The 20,833-nt window shown below is 46.4% G+C and overlaps 1 protein-coding gene across 3 annotated transcripts in view; it reads right to left on the reverse strand.

The window, feature by feature from the left end:
• The window catches only part of Armc9 (armadillo repeat containing 9), a 133,424-nt gene that overhangs the window by 81,475 nt on the left and 31,116 nt on the right, over nucleotides 1-20,833 (reverse strand). For all 3 annotated transcript variants that reach the window (XM_026786155.1, XM_005361765.3, XM_026786154.1), the window contains 5 exons: nucleotides 13,457-13,491; nucleotides 11,641-11,752; nucleotides 9,494-9,586; nucleotides 1,805-1,895; nucleotides 105-228 (listed from right to left, as the gene is read on the reverse strand). In XM_026786155.1, coding sequence (XP_026641956.1) covers nucleotides 105-228; nucleotides 1,805-1,895; nucleotides 9,494-9,586; nucleotides 11,641-11,752; nucleotides 13,457-13,491 — 455 coding nt within the window. The remainder of the gene's footprint in view (nucleotides 1-104; nucleotides 229-1,804; nucleotides 1,896-9,493; nucleotides 9,587-11,640; nucleotides 11,753-13,456; nucleotides 13,492-20,833) is intronic.

The raw sequence follows: 20,833 nt of genomic DNA on the forward strand, positions 1-20,833 counted from the left end.
ACACACACACACACACACACACACACACACACACACACACACACAAACATGGTGCATGGCACTCTGAGCTCATGGCAGAGACTGACCAATGGCATGGTCCTCACCTGAGGCTGAACTTCTGCAAGGCCCCAAGGACATTCTCACGAGTGATGACGTCCTTGTCTTCTTCCTTCAGCCTACCCTCCAGCATGCGCAGCACCTTTGTGTTCTGGGCTAGGTAGAGTCGACCTAGAGAGTAAAGATGGGCCAGAGAGGAAGATGGGGAAGACGTAAAGAATTAATCTGGGGAAGATTTGAACAGGATACACTAGAAAGTTCTAGAAGAAATTATTCAAGTGTATTTTTTTCTGAGCCAGGTATGGTGGTACATGCCTGCAATCTCAGTACTGGGGAGGCACAGCACGAGGACTACAAGTTCGTGGCCATGCTAGTACCTGCATAGGGGGATCCTGTCTCAGAACAGAAGCTTACTCAAGCAATGATCTAACCAATAGAAAGCCTTTCTTCCTGGAAGTTAACATCAGCCATCACCGTCTGTGACATCCTGAAACTGAGGGACCTACAGGGAAAACGGAATGGAGCTATGCTGTGTGTCCCCGGACCTTCACAAGAACTGCTTCCGCCACACTCTCCTGTTCCCTTTGGACACGCTCAGGGCCCGATGGAGGTGGGGCCCTGTCTAGGACATGTTAGTAAGTGCAGACTCACCACTGACCTTTCATAGATTTCTGCATTGACAGATACCAATTTTAAATAGGATTGTTAGATGAAGAGTTCTCAGGTATACACTGGCTTACAATAAGTGTTTGCCAAACAAATGGGATAATGAATTAAATAAACATGCTGAATATCATGTATTCATAACCTGAAAACTTTGTTTATTCACCTTGAAAAAAAACCACCTCAAATGAGGCTGGGGTATGGCACACAATCCCAGCACTCAGGGGGCAGAGGCAGGTGGACTACTGTGAGGTCAAGGCCAGCCTGGGCTACACAGAGAGATGCAGTTTCAACAATAATTAAAAAACAAAACAACAACAAAAATCTCAAACAATAAGAATGTAAGGCAATCATCCTGGGTGTGTGCAGTGTGTGTGAAATGCACATCTGTGAGTGTGGGAGTGGAGGTGCCAGGTGCACACACATTGGTCAAGTCAGTTCTTTCCTTCCACCTTAGTCAGAAGCAGGGTCTCTCTTGCCGTTCCACCAATGCTGTGTTCTCCAGGCTGGCTGTCCCACAAACAATTCTGTCTCCACTTCCCATCTCACCCTAGGAATGCTGGGATCCACATCTGACCTGCTAGTGGGTTCTGGGGATCAAACTCAGGTCATCAGGCATATGCAAGAGCTTTTATTAGCTGAGCTGGTTCGCCTGCCCAGACAATGGCCCTGTGTAAAACTGACTTTTAATTCAGCTACAGCATCTTAATACTTCTGAAATTTGCAAATCCTTTAGAGACTGTAGGAAATTCTAGTGCTTGCTAGAATATGCTTTACTTGTTTCAACAAACTTATTATGGCAAGTAGGAATTATAGAAAATTATCTACTATGCAGTTAAAAACAATTTAACTAAGAGTTATAAAAATCTTGGGTATTGTAAAATAAACTCCAAAGGCATGAAAACTTGCTCTGACAGAAACTTAGGCAATTATCTTAAGAACTAATTTCCCAAGAGACGTTAGAAGAACAGAAATAAATGAGGAGACCCGGGCTACTTTAAGCAACACTGGGAAACACTAATTTCACAGGCATGCCATGTGGCTTTGCCAGGGGTGTTCTGCTTGGAGGGAAATGTCACCTCACCTTCAGCCAGGGATGCCAGGGCGTTGATGAGCCTGGCCATGTACTGCCGCACAGCTTCGCTCTTGGAGTGCAGCAGCTGCAGCACGCTCCTCTGTAGGGGATAACATTGAGAGCCAGCAGTGAGGGGAGGCAGAGAAGGGACCATGGCCCCCAGGCCTGCCTGACTCGAGGGCAATAGGCTACAGCCACACACTTCCCCTGCAACTCCTGATTTCCAAACAGTACTTGATGAGACTTGGCAAAAGGAAGTTGCCCAAATTTCTAAGTTTCATTAAGTATGCCAACCACCTAGAACAACAGGGCACATGTGGTCACTACTGCTGCTGGCTTTCCAGAGGAGAGACAAACACATCTAATTCAGCCCCCTCCAAACATGACAGGACTACAAGCAAATGGCTTTAAAAAAAAAAAAAAAGACAAATTCTGAACAACTGAGTAAATACCATGAGAAATGTTGTTCTGGAACAACAATGCAGCCCCCGAGGTTATTCACAAGACAGTACTGAGCAAGGGCAAATCCCGAGTTCCTCCACTTATGCTCCAAAAGGCTGAAGAGCTAGGGACAAAGCGTGGGACAATACAAACACAAGACAGAAACAAAGTGGCTAGATTGCACTATGCTGCTCCCGTGATCTTCCAGCACAGCAATAGGTAGGAGGTGTTATCATGGGAGCTAACACAGAGTGTCTCAGCATTGGGGCACAACAGATTCACATGAGCAGGGAGTTACCAAAATACAGACAGGAAGCCATCATGATGGTGCATGCTTGTCATCCAGTACTTGGGAAACAGAGGCAGGACAATCTCCAATTTGAGGTCAGTCCAGGTTATAGCAAGATATTTTCAAAAACCAGTGGCTATAGGGCTGAAGAAATGGCTCAGCAATTAAGAGTAATTGCTGCTCCTGCAGAGGACCTGGGTTGGGTTCCTAGCACCCACATGCCAGCTATCAACAATGAACAACTTCAGTTCCAGGGGATCTGATGCCCTCTTCTGACCTCCTCAGACCCTGAATACACATGGTACACATACAGGCAGACAAATATCCCCCCCCCCACACACAGATGCACACACACAAACACACACATGCACACACACACACACACAAATAAAAACAGTTGTTGGGATGTAACTTAGTGGTAGAGCACTCATAACACCCTGTGTTCAGAAAGGAGCGGGAGGGAAGGAGGCTGGAGAACGTCAATTCAGGAAAGAGAAACAAGGAGGCATTAGTAGAAGTTTGGGGAAGCAAGACTCCTGTATGGTAGCTCTGTACTGGATGTAGAGGGTTCCAACTGGACTATGCCCAGTGAAAGAGCCATCTGCCACCTCTGACTGTCCTTGTATCATCTTTATTTAGGCAAATTTTCAATGTAGGGTACAATACAGAGAACTTATAGGTTGATGGAGGAAGGTCATTGGTTAATTAAGAAACTACTTGGCCTCATAGGTTAAAACATAGGTGGGAGGAGTAAACAGAACAGAATGCTGGGAGGAAGAGGAAGTGAGCTCAGAACTCATACAGCTCCTCTCAGGGCAGACGTGATGATGCCCCAACCCAGGATGGACGTAGGCTAGAATCTTCCTGGTAAGCGCACCTCGGTGTTACACATATTAATAGAAATGGGCCAGGCAGTGTTTAAAAGAATACAGTTTCCGTGTAATTATTTTGGGTAAAGCTAGCCTTGCAGGCGGCTGGGTGCCAGAAACGTAGCCCTCCACTCTTATTACAACAGAGTGGCACCCAATGTTGTAACAAACTCGACGTAAAACCTGAGAAAGCTTAATTTTAAACAGAGAAAAAATAGAGTTTAACACAGATATTTGCTGTTTGTGGGTGGCGTGCTGCAGAGAGAAATTGTCCTGACTCAGCAGCAGGAAAAAACTGGCTGTTTTAAAATGCCGGCTTTCTGGGCTGTGCCGTCATTGCAATCTCTGTCTTGCTCCTGCGGAAGACAGAGGTTTTGAATGGAACATTTGGAGTAAAATGCTACGGATTGCTTGATGGCAATGTGGACTGCTGTGTGCCTGGAACTATGTGTGGCTCAGGGGCACCAAATGGCTCTGAGGCAGGAGCGGCTCAGCTCAGCCATGCTGAACTGTGCTGGTCTCAGGCAGGAACTACCATAATTACTGTAATAACAGTGCAGCAAAGTTTAGACTGGGCAGGACACAGGCGGTACCGTATTACTTGTACATGGTGCAACTTAAGTTTTTAAGAACTGCTTAACATTTTAAGAAATGCTCCTGGATAGTAAAAAAAATTACAGATTCACAATAAAACAGATTCAGACAGACCACTAAATGGATCACAGTGTTGGATGAGTGTACGTAGGCTTGAGAGAAAAAAAAAGAGAATAAATTTAATGCCTTTAAAAAAAGGGTAAAGTCTTTAAAGAGACAGAGTACAGATAGTTATAGATTAAAAGAAATAAAAATAAGCCACGTAAAAATGGAAAATTCACAGAGATTCTGGATTATGTACATTGTGTTTTCTTTAAAATTTTTGACTGTGAAGGAGCTAAATATAGAAAAACATTTCATTGTGTGGTCTGCCAAACTACATGTATGTTCTAAAGGTATTATGATTTCAGAATTTGGGTCTAAGGATATGATGTTTTGGAGAGGGTCTTCTTTTGTTTTCACAGAGGACCAGACCCTGTGGATTGCATCTATCCCAATATGGTATGATAGACCATGCCCTCCTGAAAGGTTGCTGTGAACACCCTCAAAAAATTACTTCACTCAACTGCTGAGATGAAACTAGCACACAGGTTATACCATGAAAGACCTAACTAACGACGCCCCCATTCAGCAGGAAGCAGTTTGGAGAGAAAAAACTGCGACCATGTTCCCAAATATTGTTTATAAATGTTCTTTTACATTTAAAGGGGGATATGATATAGATATGAATAATTTGCACTGGTAAGGATTTTAAGGTCAATTTTGTTATATGTATATGTATTTCTGATCTTGATTAAGGTATTGAGATTGTGTAGTTCATTTAAAAATGTACTGTATAATTAAGAAATATAGGTTGTTAATGGATAATCATCAATAATAGTCAAGCTTGTAGTCATATTAGATTTTCTAGATGTGCATAGATATATTTCAGACAGGCATTCTTCATATCTTTCAAAGACTACAGAACATGGCATTTAATGGTTTAATAACTTAGGGCTTTTTATGACTATGAGACACATCTGCTCCTGGCAACACAAGCTACTTCAAGAGGAAGATGGGCATCGAAGAGGATCCTTATGGAGTTGGTTAGCCATTTGGGCAAGAAACTGCTCTTGCCAGGACTGTTGCATAAAATGGACACAGAACCCGCAGAAAGAGGACTGCTGAACTTGCCTAAAGGTGAGATGGTCTTTTTGGGGTTCCTGATTCATGAAAGAGTCTGCGAGACATTCTGCAGGATGCAGAAGAAAGTGACTGAACTGTCTTTGGAATTTCCTGCTTCGTGGAGGTGTCTGCTGGATACTATGGGCCTGTAGGCTGAAGATGGATGCCCCAACGGTACAAAAGAACTTTGGGTGACTGTCCAGGCAGCGAGATGTCTCTGTGATTTCTAGAGTTTTGTAAGTTGCTTACTTCTCATTTACTTAGGTCTTTGATGGAGTTGAAAAATAGATATAGTTTTCCTTAGTTATGATAAAGATAAAATACATATAAAAATTGTAATTTTTACTTGATAACTGTTTTCTTATATGTAATTTTGCTATGTTAAAGTTAAAGCCTTTCCTTTTTGTTTAAACAGAAAAAGGGGAAATGATGGAGGAAGGTCATTGGTTAATTAAGAAACTGCTTGGCCTCATAGGTTAAAACATAGGTGGGAGGAGTAAACAGAACAGAATGCTGGGAGGAAGAGGAAGTGAGCTCAGAACTCATGCAGCTCCTCTCAGGGCAGACGCGATGATGCTCCAACCCAGGATGGACGTAGGCTAGAATCTTCCTGGTAAGCGCACCTTGGTGCTACACATATTAATAGAAATGGGCCAGGCAGTGTTTAAAATAGAGTTTCCATGTAATTATTTTGGATAAAACTAGCCGTGCGGGTGGCTGGGTGCCAGGAACGTAGCCCACCGCTCTTATTACAATAGGTCACCAGGGAACAGCTTGAAGAGTGTTCACAAGTGAACGTGTGCTAACAGGTAACCAAGTCCAGAAGCCACATTCCCACAGTCCAGGGACCCTTCAGACACCCTTGCAAACAATTCTCTCCGGCTTCTAATATACATTAACTCTTGCCTTGCTTTTTGCTTTTGTGTGTGTGCACATGTGTGCATGAACATGCATGTGGAGCCCAGAGGTGCCTTCCTCAGCCACTCTGCAGCTTAGTTTTTGAGACAGGGTCCCTCACAGAGCCTGAAACTCGCTGATTTGGCTAGACTGCTGGCCAACAACCCCCTGGGATCCTTTTCTGCCTCCCCAGCAAGATTGCCTACCTGCCACCTTCTTTTTTTTAATTTTTTATTACTTTATAAATAATACCAATCCAGGGGCTGAGAGATGGCTTGGTGGTTCAGCGCATTGCCTGCTCTTCCAAAGGTCCTGAGTTCAATTCCCAGCAACCACATGGTGACTCACAACTATCTGTAATGAGATTTGGTGCCCTCTTCTGGCCTGCAGGCATACATGCAGACAGAATACTGTATACTTAATAAATAAATATTTAAAAAAATAATAATACCAATCCAAATTCCCACCTTCTCCCCTCCTCCCACTTCCCTCCCTCCCTCCCTGCCCTCTTCTTAACCTGGGTGCTGGGAATCCAGGCTTGCACTTTTCCAGCTGAGCCAGTTCCCAGCCCCAAAATTGCCTGTTCTTAAAAAAAAACTGTGACTGGCAAAAGTAAAATGTTTATTACAGAAAACACTAATGCCTGGTTTAAGATCTTAGTCCGAATCTCAGTTTCATCAAATCTGCAATGAGGTGCGAAGATAGTCTCAATGAGGGGCTGCCTAGATCAGGATGGCCTGTGGGGGATTATCTTAATTGATAGGGAAAGCCCCATTTTAACTGTGGGCAGGCCCAGTTCCTGACCAGATCCCGAGCTGTGTGAGAGTGGATAAGCCAAGCTGACCACAAGCACTCACACGTCCATCTCTCTGCTTGACTGTGGATGTGACTAGCTGGGTCACGGTCCTGCTGTCTAGATTTGCTGGCAAAGATGGATTTAAGAGAAAAAATAAACTCTTCCCCAAGCTGCTTTTGCCACAGTATTCATCTCAGTAACAGAAATGAAACTAGGCTTGGACATTATACTCAGCCCTGAGCCTCGACTCTCTGACTTGTAGAAGAGATATGACCCGGCGTCTCAAGGTGTAAGGATCAACCAAGATCTCTTAAGGAAAAGTTCATAACAATGCTCTGTGCAAAGAAGCTGCTCCTGGATGTAAGATTTCTTCCTTTCTTCCCCTGGTGGGAGTCACACTGGCTTCTCTGGAGTTAAACTACTTTTAATGTTTAGCTTTAAAGTAGCTAGTCAGTCTGGGCTCCACTACTCATTTACTATGTGCAGAAGTTTTAATTTTACAAGAGATTACAGCTAAGAGAGTGCATGAATCTCAGAAGAAACTTTGAACTTTAGACTTTTAAATAAGTTTGAAAACTATCATAGGCCGGGCGGTGGTGGTGCACGCCTTTAATCCCAGCACTCGGGAGGCAGAGGCAGGCGGATCTCTGTGAGTTCGAGACCAGCCTGGTCTACAAGAGCTAGTTCCAGGACAGGCTCCAAAACCACAGAGAAACCCTGTCTCGAAAAACCAAAAAAAAAAAGAAAACTATCATAGACTGGGGACTTTTGAAGTTGGACTGAATTCAGTTTTGCATTATATGGCTACAAGCCTTTGGGGCCAGGGAGTGGAATGTGGTGGTTTGAAAGAAAATGGCCCCCAAATGGAGTGGTACTATTAGGAGGTGTGGCCTTGCTGGAGTGGGTGTGGCCTTGTTGGAGGAAGTGTGTCACTGTGGGAGTCGGCTTTGAGGTCTTTTTTGCTCAAGCAATGCTCAGTGTGGTACTCAGTTCACTTCCTGTTGCCTGTGGATCAAGACGCAGAACCCTCAGCTTCTTCTCCAGCACCGTGTCTGTCTACATGTTACCATGCCCCACTATGATGATAATGGACTAAACCCCTGAAACTGTAAGCCACCCCATTTTAATGTTTTCCTTTGTAAAAGCTGTTGTGGTCATGGTGTCTCTTCACAGCACTAGAAACCCTAACTATAATTATAATTATAACTAAAATTATAATTATAATTTTTAAAAGTTGGGATGTAATTTTTAAAATTTGGCTCTTTCTCTCTTTTCTTTCCTTCTTCTCTTTTCTTTTAGACAGGGTCTATGTAGCCCTAGCTATCCTGGACTACCATGTAGACTTTTGCCTCCTTTGCTCTGAGATTGGTTTTGTGGCTACTTCTTTATAAAGAAAAGGGGTTGTCTAGAAGTTCCCAAAATGCTAGAAGTTTCTACTTCTTAATCTAGGTAATGGAATAACAACTTCAAAATTTTCAAATATTTTCGATATTAACTTCTGTGAATGGTAAGTGGAACTATGGATTCGGAAAGACAATAGTTCTTGCATTAAGGAAGCAGGCTCTTGAGATGCACACATAATGCTGCAGAGCTAGAACTGTCAGATGTCTACAATGATAGAAGTTCCTTCAGGTTGACGATGCTATGCTACACATTGAACTCTGAGGACCACTAAGGGAGAAATAGCTAGCCAACCAGTCCAGTTTCCCACCCAAACAGCCTGATCCATTTTGGAGTCATGGTGGCCCAGCATCTGCATTACCAAGGAGTCTTCTGACCCGGCGGGTTGTCTTTAGAGAACTTTAAGTCATTCCTTCTTAGAAACAAACGGGTGGGGATGAGCTCTGTTGTATAGTATGCATAAAGCCCTCAGTTTGATCCCCAGCACCAAACCATGGAAACCAGCCATGGGCACAAGTCTATAATCCCAGGGTCCAGGAGATTGTAGAGGCATGAAGTTCAGAAGTTCAAGGTCAGCTTCAGCCCACACAGAAAATATGGAGCCAGTCTGAACTATGTAAGATCCTAATACAAAGGGTTGGAGAGATGGCTCAGCAGTTAAGAGCACTGACTAGCTGTTTTTCCAGAACATAGGATATAATTCTTAGGACCCACTGTGGGTTCACAACTGTGATTCCAGTTCCAGAAGATTTGACACTGTCTTCTGACCTCCACAGGCAGTGCATACATGTGATATACATACATGCAGGTGCAAAATACCCATACACATAAGATTTTTTTAAAAAAAATCTTAAAAATAAAAGACCCTAACACAAACAACAACACCTGAACAAAACAAACAACAAAACAAGTAACATGTGCTTGAAGGAACTACAGTCTTCAACAGCTGCAGAGATTGGAGCACTTAGACAAAAAACACTAATGCAACACATCGACTCTGAACTCTGAAAATGGGAGGACGGAAGGGGGCGAGGGAAGATGAACAGAAGAGCTGCAGAGCCCATCAAGGCACCTGGCTTGTTTGGGAATCTCCAGAACTAAAGAGGAGGTCAAGAGGTGAACACAGACCTCAAGCAACTGATAAGCTCATACTCAAAGGTCAGCACACTGACAATCAAGAGAAACCAAAGCCTCAAGTCTGCTAAGTGCTTCCCTACTGCAGAAGGCCCTGGACCCCTCTTACCGACCTGGTTGTGGCTGTGACAATCCAAGAGGTCATTGCTGATATAGGCTTGCAGGACCGTCTCCCTCTGCTCTCCAGGATGGGATGTGGTCAAGCGCTGCAAAGAAAAACCAAATTACAAACTTCTACAGAGGCAAGAGCTAGGCCCTGAAGGGTGAGCAGATGGTCAACCAGCAGGAAGGAAGGCGAGTGTGTGGAGGGGTTGGGGTGGGTGTGGCCTAGCTCACAAAGTGGGGCCCAGGCTACCTGTAGAAGGCTCTCAATGGCCCTATCCTACAGGGCCTGATGAGCAATGGCTGGGAGGGGGCAGATGGGAGAAAGGTTGACAAGCTGGTTGGAATTTAGGGAGCCATTAAATCTGCTATGCTGCCGTATGTATCTGTGTGATATCCACAAGGGAAGAAAAAAGCTTGGGTGGGAAGGTGTGTGTGACGTGCAGGTGCACGAGGCAGTGTATAGTTAGGACAGGAGAAAGCTGCGTCCCTGACAAATGGGCAAATATGCTTGCTTTTCCAGGAAAAGCTTAAACACTCAGACAAAGGCCAGAGCCAACAGACACAACACACAGGAGGAAGGAGAGGCCTTCAGGGGAGGAAGATGCTGCTGGTTGATCTGATCACCACTGAAGAGGGGACTGCTGAAGGACTGTGCCAAGAATGTCACATGGGGAATTCCTGAGGAGCCAAGAGGCTGCATGGGGCCCTGGAGAAGAAAACAGGCACAGCCACTGAACACCCGCATGCCTTCCTGATTATCTGGTTAAGACGCCTGCTTTCTCCCAGCAAGAGGCCCAGGGAGTGGGCTGACTGAGCCAGTGCTGGGTGGCAAACTCAGGCAACCAGGTGAGTGTGGTAACATCAACAGACACAAGCAAACCAGGGTTGGGGCAGCTCTTGATGATCACTCAGGCTGCCCGCCCACCCTGGTCAGCAAGCCCCTACAAACAGAGCAGGTACCAGGGGGTTCTCCTCTTGGGCCCCAAGTATTCCTCATAGTTCCCAATCAGGCAGAGTCCAGGAAGCGCCACTAGATGCTAAGTACCAGTGAGGACTGTTTATACTCAAAGGTAGGGAAGCTGCTCAAAGAACTCTGGTACCAGTGGATCCTGAAATACAGGGCCCACAAAGGAGCTTGACACTACACTATGAATACGCTCTTTGGTGAAAGGTTTTGGTCAGTAATTCTCAAAGTGAAGTTCAGAAAGCTCTGAGCATCCCCCCACCCCAACTCTCGGAACTGGAGGGGACATGACTATTTTCACAGTGACTACACTAAGATGCGTTCTGCCATGCTCCTGACCACTTTCTCAGACTGTGTAGATGTGACACTAGGAAGCCTAACACAAAAGCAGGGTCTGAGAACCCAGAACCCTCCTCGGGGCACACAATGAAGACAGTTACAGAGATGAACAACGCCACTCTGCACACATTTGGTTTGTTTTTTGAAAACCAGTTATTGCTATTTACAGGGAATGATAAATTCTTAATTTTTCTATTCTAATTTTCTAATCGTATAAATACTGTTAAGAGAAAATGTACATAAACAAAACTCTTTGGGGGCCTCAAAACTTTTTGAGAGTGTAGGGGGGTCTGCAACACTTGAAAACCAACCACTGGCTTCAACTGGTCAACCTAAGGACTGAAGAATGGGAATTCAGATGAGGCCTACCCAGTGGGGCTAACCCAGCGGTCTCTGGAGTTGTGACTGGGCTCTAACAAACATTAAGGCTCCTAGCTGATTTTAGCACCTGACCGGGGAGGGGCTGAACAGCAATGGCAGCCACAGTCCACATGCAGGCAACGGTAACTGACACCAGTACAGAGTGCTTTAGAAAAAGGCCACGGACTACTCAGGAGCTGTGGGTGGAGGTGGAGCCTCACTATATAGCCCTGGGCTGGCCTGGCCCTGGTGTGTAGACCAGGCTGGCCCTGAACACTGTACCCACCTCTACCTCTGCCAGCTAGGAATAAAGGCACGTGCTCCCATACCTGGCTAGAGCAGCTTTTAACACCAGGTCTTGGTGGCAGGCAGCAGGAAGGGATCTTTAACAGAGGGGTTATGAGATACCAGCCAAGTTACCAGGTAGCCAGCCAAGAAAAGCAGTGCGGAGTGTTCCCTGTTTGTTTCTAAATTCGAGGGGACAATACCTACCCAGCGCAGAGCCTGCAACAAGAAGGCTTTCAAGCGGTCACTGCCCCAAATCAAATCCTTCTTCAGTTTCTCATAATCCAGGGAGGGCAGTAATGGGACATCCTTCAACTTCCTACTCAGCATCACAAGTTCAAAGAGAAGAAAAAGGGCAAAGGGACATGTCATTCCATCTCCCGAACTCAGATATTGATGTAGACTCAAGGAACTATCAGTAGCTCAAATGCCACCACAACTGTGGGCTCCCAAAATAGACAGAGCCTTCTTCCACCGGGAGCCTAGCATCCAGGCCCCCACCCAGTTCAGCCGGCTCAGCCCTGCATGATGGATTTTATGTAGTCTAAATTTATTTCTTCTTAGATTTCAATGGCATACAAATTTTCTATAATAAGACAAAATGCATACTAGGTTTTGTTTTTGTTTTAGTGTTCCAACAGGGTCTCACTGTGTGGCTGAGGCTGCCCCTCCCACCTCAGCCTCCCAAGTGCAGTGAATACAGGCTGTGTCACTCAAGGCCAACGCTCACACCCATGCTGACCTTCTGCCTTTGCTAACTGCACAGGGCTTGTGGAAAATGTTAACTCTGGGAAGTCGTGGGGGGCTGGAGAGATGGCTCAACAGTTAAGGGAACTGGCTGCTCTTGCAGAGGACCCAGGTTCTATTCTTAGTACCAACATGGCAGCTCACAACCATCTGTAACTCTAATTTCTTTTGGCCTCTGAAAGCACTGTGTGCATGTGGTGTACATATAGGTGAGCTGGAACACACACACACACACACACACACACACACACACACACATACACACACACGAACACATTTTCAAAAGAGAATTTTTAAAAAGAATTTTTGTAATCATCTATTTACATCTCAAAATTACTATAACAAACTGGGTACGTGGCTAATACTTATAATTTCAGAACCTGGAGGCTGAGGCAGGAGGACAGAATTTATTCCTAGATAATATCAGAGGAATAAGCCAACAGTTTTTTGCTATTTCATGCTACCTTATAAGAGTCAATATTGAGCTAGAGAGATGGCTCAGCGGTTAAGAGCACTGACTGTTCTTCCAGAGGTCCTGAGTTCAATTCCCAGAAACCACATGGTGGCTCACAACCACCTATAAAATGAGATCTGGAACCCTCTTCTGGCCTGCAGGCAGAACATTGTATACATAATAAATAAATAAATCTGGAAAAAGAAGTGTTGTGGAACATTCCTTTATACTGTGATTGGGTTAATAAAAAGCTAACCTGGCCGGGGCAGTGGTGGCATATGCCTTTAATTTCAGCACTCTGGAGGCAAGGCAGAGACAGGCAGATCTCTGTGGGTTTGAGGCCAGCCTGGTCTACAAAGCGAGTTCCAGGGAAGCTAGGGCTGATATACAGAGAAATCCTGCCTCGAAAAACCAAAAACAAACAAACAAAAAAAGAGTCAATATTAAAAGATAAATCTAGTTTAGCATTATTTATAATCATTGGTATTTCCTTCTATATACACATGTAGTTGAATGTTTAGTTCAATTATCTTGAATTCCAGTTTCACATATAGATAGGAATACGGAGCTGGAGAGATGGCTCTTTGGTTAAGAGCACTGGCTGCTCTTCCAGAAGACCTGCATTTGGTTCCTAGCATCCACATGGTGGTCACAGTCATGTGTAAATCCAGTTCTAGGGTATCCAATGCCATCTTCCGGCCTCAGCAGGCACCAGGTAGGCAGGTGATGTATACACACAGGCAAAGCACCCATACACATAAAATAAAAGTAAGTCAAATTTTAGAACAAAATTAATGAAAACTTCTAAGCATGATTACTTACTCAGGAACCAAGGAGGCTCGCAGCATGGTTGAGGCCTGGGGGAGGACAGAACAAACAGACTGTGTTGTTAAACCCAGATGGCAGGGCATCAGCCCTCTGTGTTGTGTTAACAGCACAGAAGCAGCCATTTGCAAAGCGTCTGCTGCAGAGTGTGCTCCAAGGCCAGCCTGGTCTACAGAGGGATTCCAGTCCAGCCAAGGCTACACTGAGAAACCTGCCTTGTGGGAAAAAAAGAAAAAGAAAAAAATTTACGAGGGGGGGGGTGCTGGAGTGATGGCTTAGTGGTGAAGAACACTGTCTGCTCTTCTGGAGGACTCAGGTTCAATTCCCAGCACCTCCATGGCAGCTCATAACTGTCTCTAACTCCAATTCCGGGGGATCAGACACTCTCACACAGATATACCTGCAGGTAAAACATCACTACACATAAATAAAGGAAGAATTTACAATTCCCTTTTACCTCGCCCCTTCACCCTGTGTGCAGGCCAGTTCACCACCTCCTTTATTGACAGTCCCAGTCCCATCTAGCTCATGTGCACTGTACAAGCACACATCATCATGTTTTCTTCACCACGGGCATTGCCAGATTAAATATGAGGAAAATAGAGGGATAAAGAAATGTAGTATGAGGTATGTGTAGGACAACACAAACCAAATGTAAAAGAAACTCTAGACGTTAAGGAATTTGAGTATAGGCTGGCCATGTGGTGGTGCATACCTTTAATCCCAGCGCTCAGGAGGCAGAGGTAGGTAGATCTCTGTGAGTTTAAGGCCAGCCTGGTCTACAAAGTGAGTTCCAGGACAGGCTCCACAGATTCACAGAGAAACCTTGTCTTGAAAAAACAAAGCAAAACAAACAAAAAAACAAAAAAGAAATTTGAATATAGGCTGAACTGGTGTGGAGGGTTCTTGTTGGTTCTATTTGTTTGTGGGTTATATTTATTTCTTTTCTTCTTATTTTTTAATGGTGTTTTGCCTGTATGTATGTGTAATTTGCCTGTATGTGTGTTGTTTTGCCTATGTATGTGAGGGTGTTGGGTCCTGGAGTTACAGACAGTTGTGAGCTGCCATATGGGTGCTTGGAATTGAACTAGGGTATTCTGAAAGAACAATCTACTCTCTTAACCAATGAGCCATCTCTCCAGCCTCCTAGTGTTTATTTCTTAAATCTCTCTGTTAGATGTGGGTATTTTATTTATTGGTGAGACAGTGTTTGGAACTGGCTTCAAAGGACTTGGAGAGAAGAGGATAGGCATAGCCAAATGGCAGTGTTTGCCTAGTACCCTCACTCTGCAAAGAAAAAGAGAAGAGGAGGGCGGAATGAAGCAGACCTGAGAGAAAACTAAGCAGAGGAAAGAAAGCAACTCAAGGTATGGGGACTTCAAAGAAACTCTACTTTTTTCCGTCCTATAGGTTTTGAGACAGGACCTCAGGTAGCCCAGGCTGCCTTCAAAGTCACTAGTTAACTGAGAATGACCTTGACTTCCAGTCCTCCTGACTACTGTGACTGCAGGTTTGAGCCACTACTCCTGGTTTGTGTGGTGCTGGGGATTAAACCCAAGGCTTCACTCATGCGAGGCATTCTACAGGCTGGGCCATATCCTAGCCCAGAAGTGTTGGTCATCACACACAAACACCAAGAGGCTTTCTGAACTTCTGCTGAGCAACCCTGGGCAGGTAGTGGATCCCTACTGTATCCGCTGCAGGCTCTCGAGCCAGTTAAGAGCACTGCTATTGCTATCTGCATTTGCGTCACTGCTCCATGGCTGTAGGCACCGCAGTGTGTACAGAACATGCAAAGCCCAACAGCTGGCAGGTGACAGCCCCAGCAGGAGAAAATCCCTCTCAGTCAGAACTAATCCCTCTACTGAGGCAAGTGGAATTTTTTGTTTGTTTTTATATTTTTTTGAGGGAGGATTCTCGGTAGCCCTGGCTATCCTACAACTTACTAGTAGACCAGGCTGGCCTTGAACGCTCAGAGATCCACCTTCCACTGCCTCCCAAGTGCTGGGACTAAAGGTGTGCACCGTTACTGCCTGACCCAACAGCGGATTCTGAATGCTGAAGAAGCAAGCCCAGAAAGGATGCAATGTTCTGGAGGCCTGAGTTGGCTGGAGAGGGTGCTATTTGACTGCCAGGACAGCTGCAGGGTGGGACACAGACTGCAGATAGTGTTCCCAGTCTCCCTGAAAGGTTAGCGGTGGAGTCCACCTGAGGAAGCGCTGAAGGAAGGCTGGGAAGCTTCTTCAGGACACAGACAGAGGACACAGCAGAACAAGCCATAAACCAAGGTGTCAACTACTGAATTCAGTCAGAGAAAGCTCAAGGGATTCTTAGCTGTGGAGACAAAGGTGAACACTTCACCTCTCCCCAGGCACTGGAAGCCCAGGAGCCCTGCCTTCTCAGCAGGGTGGCCTGAGGACTGGTGTACCAGACGGATGTGAGGACCAGCTGTAGGCCTGGGACAGCTGCTGGGAAGCACCTGAGGACCTGCACCGTCAGGCTGGGAAGGTTATCGGTGGAGAGCTGGAGAGCTCCATGCAGGTGTGACATCAAGGAAAGTACTCCTAGGGCAGTTCAGGAGGAGACAGGCCTTCTACCAAGGTGCCTTGCACAGCAGTGAGCCAGGAATCTCACCAGGCAGCATGCTTCCTAAATCAAAGTTAGTGTATTCTGGGCCAGGTTTAGTCTGCAAACAGTTTTGAAAAATGTGAGCATAAGAAAGGCTGGAAGGGCCAGGCTGCGGTGGCGCATGCCTGGAATCCCTGCACTCGGGAAGCAGAGGTGGATGGATTTCTGTGAGTTTGAGGCCAGCTTGGTCTATAGAGTAAGTTTCAGGACAGTCAGAACTATGCAGGGAAACCCTGTCTCCAAAGCAAAACAAACAAAAGCTAGAAGGAAGAAGTGCTTGGCCTATGTAGGAGCAGAAAAGGGGTGGCAGCTTGACACCCTCAGCCCCATGCGGCTATCCAGGCACACTCCCGCCATGCTATGGACACTCCTGAGGAAACTCCAGAGAGGCTCAGACCCCAGTGGGACACACAAGGCCTCAGCCTGCAACTGGGGGATCGTCCCTGAGGGACTGTGTAGCCAGAGGAGGTGTATACAGAAGGAGAGCCACTTTCCCCTCAAGCAAAGGGTCACCTAGCAAAGGGGTGACGTGATTGCTACCACTAAGATACCCGACTCATTCCTGGGGTACAAAATATAAACAAACAGATACACCTAGAAAGCTGAGTGACCAGCAAGACAAAGAGAAGGTCCTTGCTCAAAGCAGGCGCAAACTGGGGACAGTCCTAGCCACACTGAGCAACTAATAGCAGAAATGAGACTCTTTGCCAGATCCCGATGACCAGTGCACACGGGTGACCTCCAGGTTCTTCACAGAGTGTCACTCTCCACAACAGGAAACAGGGCAGAGTGGATGGTGGGCACGTAAAATATTTGTGGAAAGAGGCTGGAAGACAATGTCTGGAGCTAGCGAAAGGTCAGAGCTAACGGTCAGTAATGGTGCCAGCTGATTAAAGAAGAAAGGTATGAACTGTCTCACAGACACATCTGTGTGGAGTAACAGCAAGGGGACAGGATCTCTGCACGTGACTGGCTCACCACACTGAGCCTGAAATAGAGCCATGTGGCCAGCTGCATGTACCCTTTGAAGACTTAGGGAAGTCACCAGGAGGGGAGGAGGGTACAGATGCTGAGCTTCAGCCAGAGCAAGGACTACACAACAGGAAGAAGAGCCATGTGGGGTCTCGACCCTCAACGGCTGGCCATACAGGTCACCCTGAGAGCAAAACTTGTGTGGCCCCGACCCTCAATGACCATACTGGCCACTCTGAGAGAGGGGCACCACAACCCGTGTGGCCCCAACCCTCAACAGCTACACAGGCCACCCCTATAGCATTTTACCCAAACAAAGGACAGCGCGGATGCAGGTCCCATCCACGGTTCCCATTTCCTATGTCTTTTTGGATTTACTGTTATCATGGAGGTATTTTAACTCACTTCCAATACACCCTCACCTGGAGATGTGGGGAAGGGAGGACTAGTTCCCAGTTGCACTATTTGTCCAAATAAGGATTCATTTCAATGAAAATATCTCATGAACTCACAGCCCTGGAGGCTACCACTAGGCCTTGGGACTCACCTAGGGGGGATATGGCTTATATTTCAACTGGAGAGTTGGCCTGGGCTTTTTCTCAGGGTCAGTCACTCTCTTGGCAAACCCTTGGCATGGGGTGGGAAGGACTGTGCCTCACCTGTCCTCGAGGACTTCTATGCTCATGTGTATCTGGAGAGCAGTGGCAGAGTGGTCGTGGGGGGGGGGGCACATGCTTTCATAGCCACAGCAGCGCGCACACAGATGTAGATGCAGCTCCGAGACAGCCACAGGCCAGATGGTCATCTCCACGCCAGAGACCACACTGTCCTCCATTAAAACCCTACAAAGTGTCGGGTATGGTGATACACATGTGTAATCGCTCAGGAGGCAGAGGCAGGGGGACCTCTGTGAGTTCAAGGCCACCTTGGTCTACTAGTGAATTCCAGAACAGCAGCAGGACTACACAGAGAAGCCCAGTCTCAAAACCAACCAACCAACCAACCAACCAACCAACCAACCAACCAACTGAACAGCAACACCTCCACAAGGTAAGGGCACTAAAAAGCACACTAATAAGGACAGAGAATGCTCTAAAAAATGTAGTTAAGTGGTGGTACTTGTCTTTAATCCCAGCACTCGGAAGGCAGAGGCAGGCAGATCTCTGTGAGTTAGAAGCCAGCCTGATCTACAGTGCAAGTTCTAGAACAGCCAAGATTTCACAGAGAAACCCTATCTTGAAAACACACACACACACACACACACACACACACACACACACACACACACACACACACACTTAGGCCAGACAAGGTAGTGCTCACATGGAACCCCAGCACTGGAAAGACCTGAAACAGGATTGAGTTCCAGGCGAGCCTGGGACCTGTCTCAAAACAATAAAACACAAGCACAACAGTCCTATTGAGCTAAAGGCTGAGGAGCAGAAGAGCATGCGCATTCATTCTGTAAAGGTCTGGAGGAGGTGGATTTAACACGTGCTGTGTGAGGCAGCAGGTAAGCCATGGGAGAAGGGGAAGGTCTGTGGTCGCCATATTTATTCTTAAATTGCTGTTTTCAAGACGAATGTTCAAATAGCCCTAGCCTGAGTGGTTGAGCTGACTCTTGGGCAGGTCACAGAGGGATGAACTAGCATCACGCTCCCTCTGACTGCATGTGACCCGTGTGACCTAAGCACTAGGCGTGCATTCCATCACAGGGGACACGGGACACAGGGGACACAGATACTCAGAGTTTAGGAGCATTTGCCGCTCTGGTGGAGGATCTGAGTTCAGTTCCCAGCACTGATATCGGGCAGCTTACAACCTCCTGGAATTCCAATTCTAGGGGATCCAATGCCACATTCACATACACATAATTATTAAGATAGTAATACAATCATTTTTTAAAACAACGGGGATATGCAGATCCAAGGTTTTGTCATTGTACAGTGATTGTAAGCTGGCATGATGGCACACACCTGTAACCTCAGCAGGAGGAGGCAGAGGCAGGCTACACAGGAAGACTGTTTATAGTGTCATGTGATCACCAGAGTGCTCAGGGCTGCTGCTGGTTGGTGTGAAAATGTCACTGCAGCATGGATGTCCTTCCAGAATCCTAGAAAGCCGTCTCATCTCCTGTGCCCAGGGGAGGACTCAGACTTCTTTTACTAGGTGGCTGAGAACATAATGTGATTTCTATCTACCCCAGTTCTGGCCCTCGTAAGGCAAAGATGAGGGAAACTCGGGTTAGGTCAGCCACACAGGGACAAAGTGACATGCAGGATTCAGTGCTACAGGACATCTAGGAGACTTCTCTACCTCAGAAGAACAGAATCTCACCAGGGCCAATCCTGGGAGCAACTAGATCCATCAGCCAGCTCAGACAGGCAGCTTTGGACCCAGCAGTCTGGGAATGAGGAGACAAGGCACAAGAGCACCCCCCCCCCTCCACCTCTCCTGGAGTGTGTGAGGCCTTCTGCCAGAGTCGTCCTTCTTTTTTCTGGGTAGAGGTTTGTGGGACAGGGCACTCCGGACTCACCCTCCCAGCCATTCCTGATGACTGCGGAGTCGGCTAGAGGAACTAAGCTAGTTCTTGCTGTCTATGCTGCCCCCGTGTGGCGGCTCTGTGGTAAGGCCAGCTCGTGCTCATCTATGCTTCCCGCATGTGGTTTCTCTATGGTGAGAGCAGTAGTCGAGGTTTGGTAGGCTATTCAGACTGATGCAATTCCTGAACTCAGCGTAGGGACCCTCTCTCTCCAACAGGAGCTCTGTCAGTGTTGATGGTGATCTTTACAAACACTGATTAGTTCTTCAGTCCTAGTTTCTGGTTCAGAAGAGGATATGTGAAGAAGTCCAGACTGGAAACCAGTGCAGTGAATTTTACAACCACTAGCAGGTTTTAGGTGATTGATCAATTGCCTGACTTGAAGTCCTTTATCCTGTAGGCCTCCCAGGAGGGTGTATTCTTTAAACCTGGATGGCCAACACTTATTTTATATCTTTAAAACAGTGAGTCCTAGCTGGGCAGTGGTGGCGCACACCTTTAATCCCAGCACTTGGGAGGCAGAGGCAGGTGGATCTCTGTGAGTTCGAGGCCAGGCTGGTCTACAAGAGCTAGTTCCAGGACTGGCTCCGAAGCTACATAGAGAAACCCTGTCTCAAACAAACAAACAAACAAACAAACAGAGAGTCCTAAGATTTCTACATACTAAACCTCCCATGGTCACATCTTAAGGTACAGACTGCAAAGTCCAGTCTCCTCTGTCCCTGTGTAAGGACTGCCCAACATGGCCAGCAGCTCTGAGGACAGCTCCTTGGTACTTAAATGAACATGTCAGCATAACTGATCTGCAAATTGGACACATCCTTCCTATAGAGATCATACGAGCAACCGCCTTATGCCTAAGTACTGGGTTAATTGCTGGCAGTAGTGTTTGACAATCAGGCTTTTTTTTTTTTTTTAACAACTAGGGGCTGGAGAGATGGCTCAGCAGTTAGAAGTACTAGCTGCTTTTCCAGAAGACCTGGATTTGAGTTCCAGGCAGCTTAAAACTGTCTGTAACTCCACTCCCAAGGGATCTGTTACCCTTAACTAGCCTCAGTGGATACTACATCCATGTGCTGCACAGAAAGCATATAGGCACAATGATCATACACAAAAAATTAAAATTTTAGCTGGGCAGTGGTGGCACACGCCTTTAATCCCAGCACTCGGGAGGCAGAGGCAGGCGGATCTCTGTGAGTTTGAGGCCAGCCTGGTCTACAAAGGGAGTTCCA

This window comes from Microtus ochrogaster, linkage group LG4 (assembly GCF_000317375.1).
Source record: "Microtus ochrogaster isolate Prairie Vole_2 linkage group LG4, MicOch1.0, whole genome shotgun sequence".
Classification (NCBI taxonomy): Eukaryota; Metazoa; Chordata; class Mammalia; order Rodentia; family Cricetidae; genus Microtus; species Microtus ochrogaster.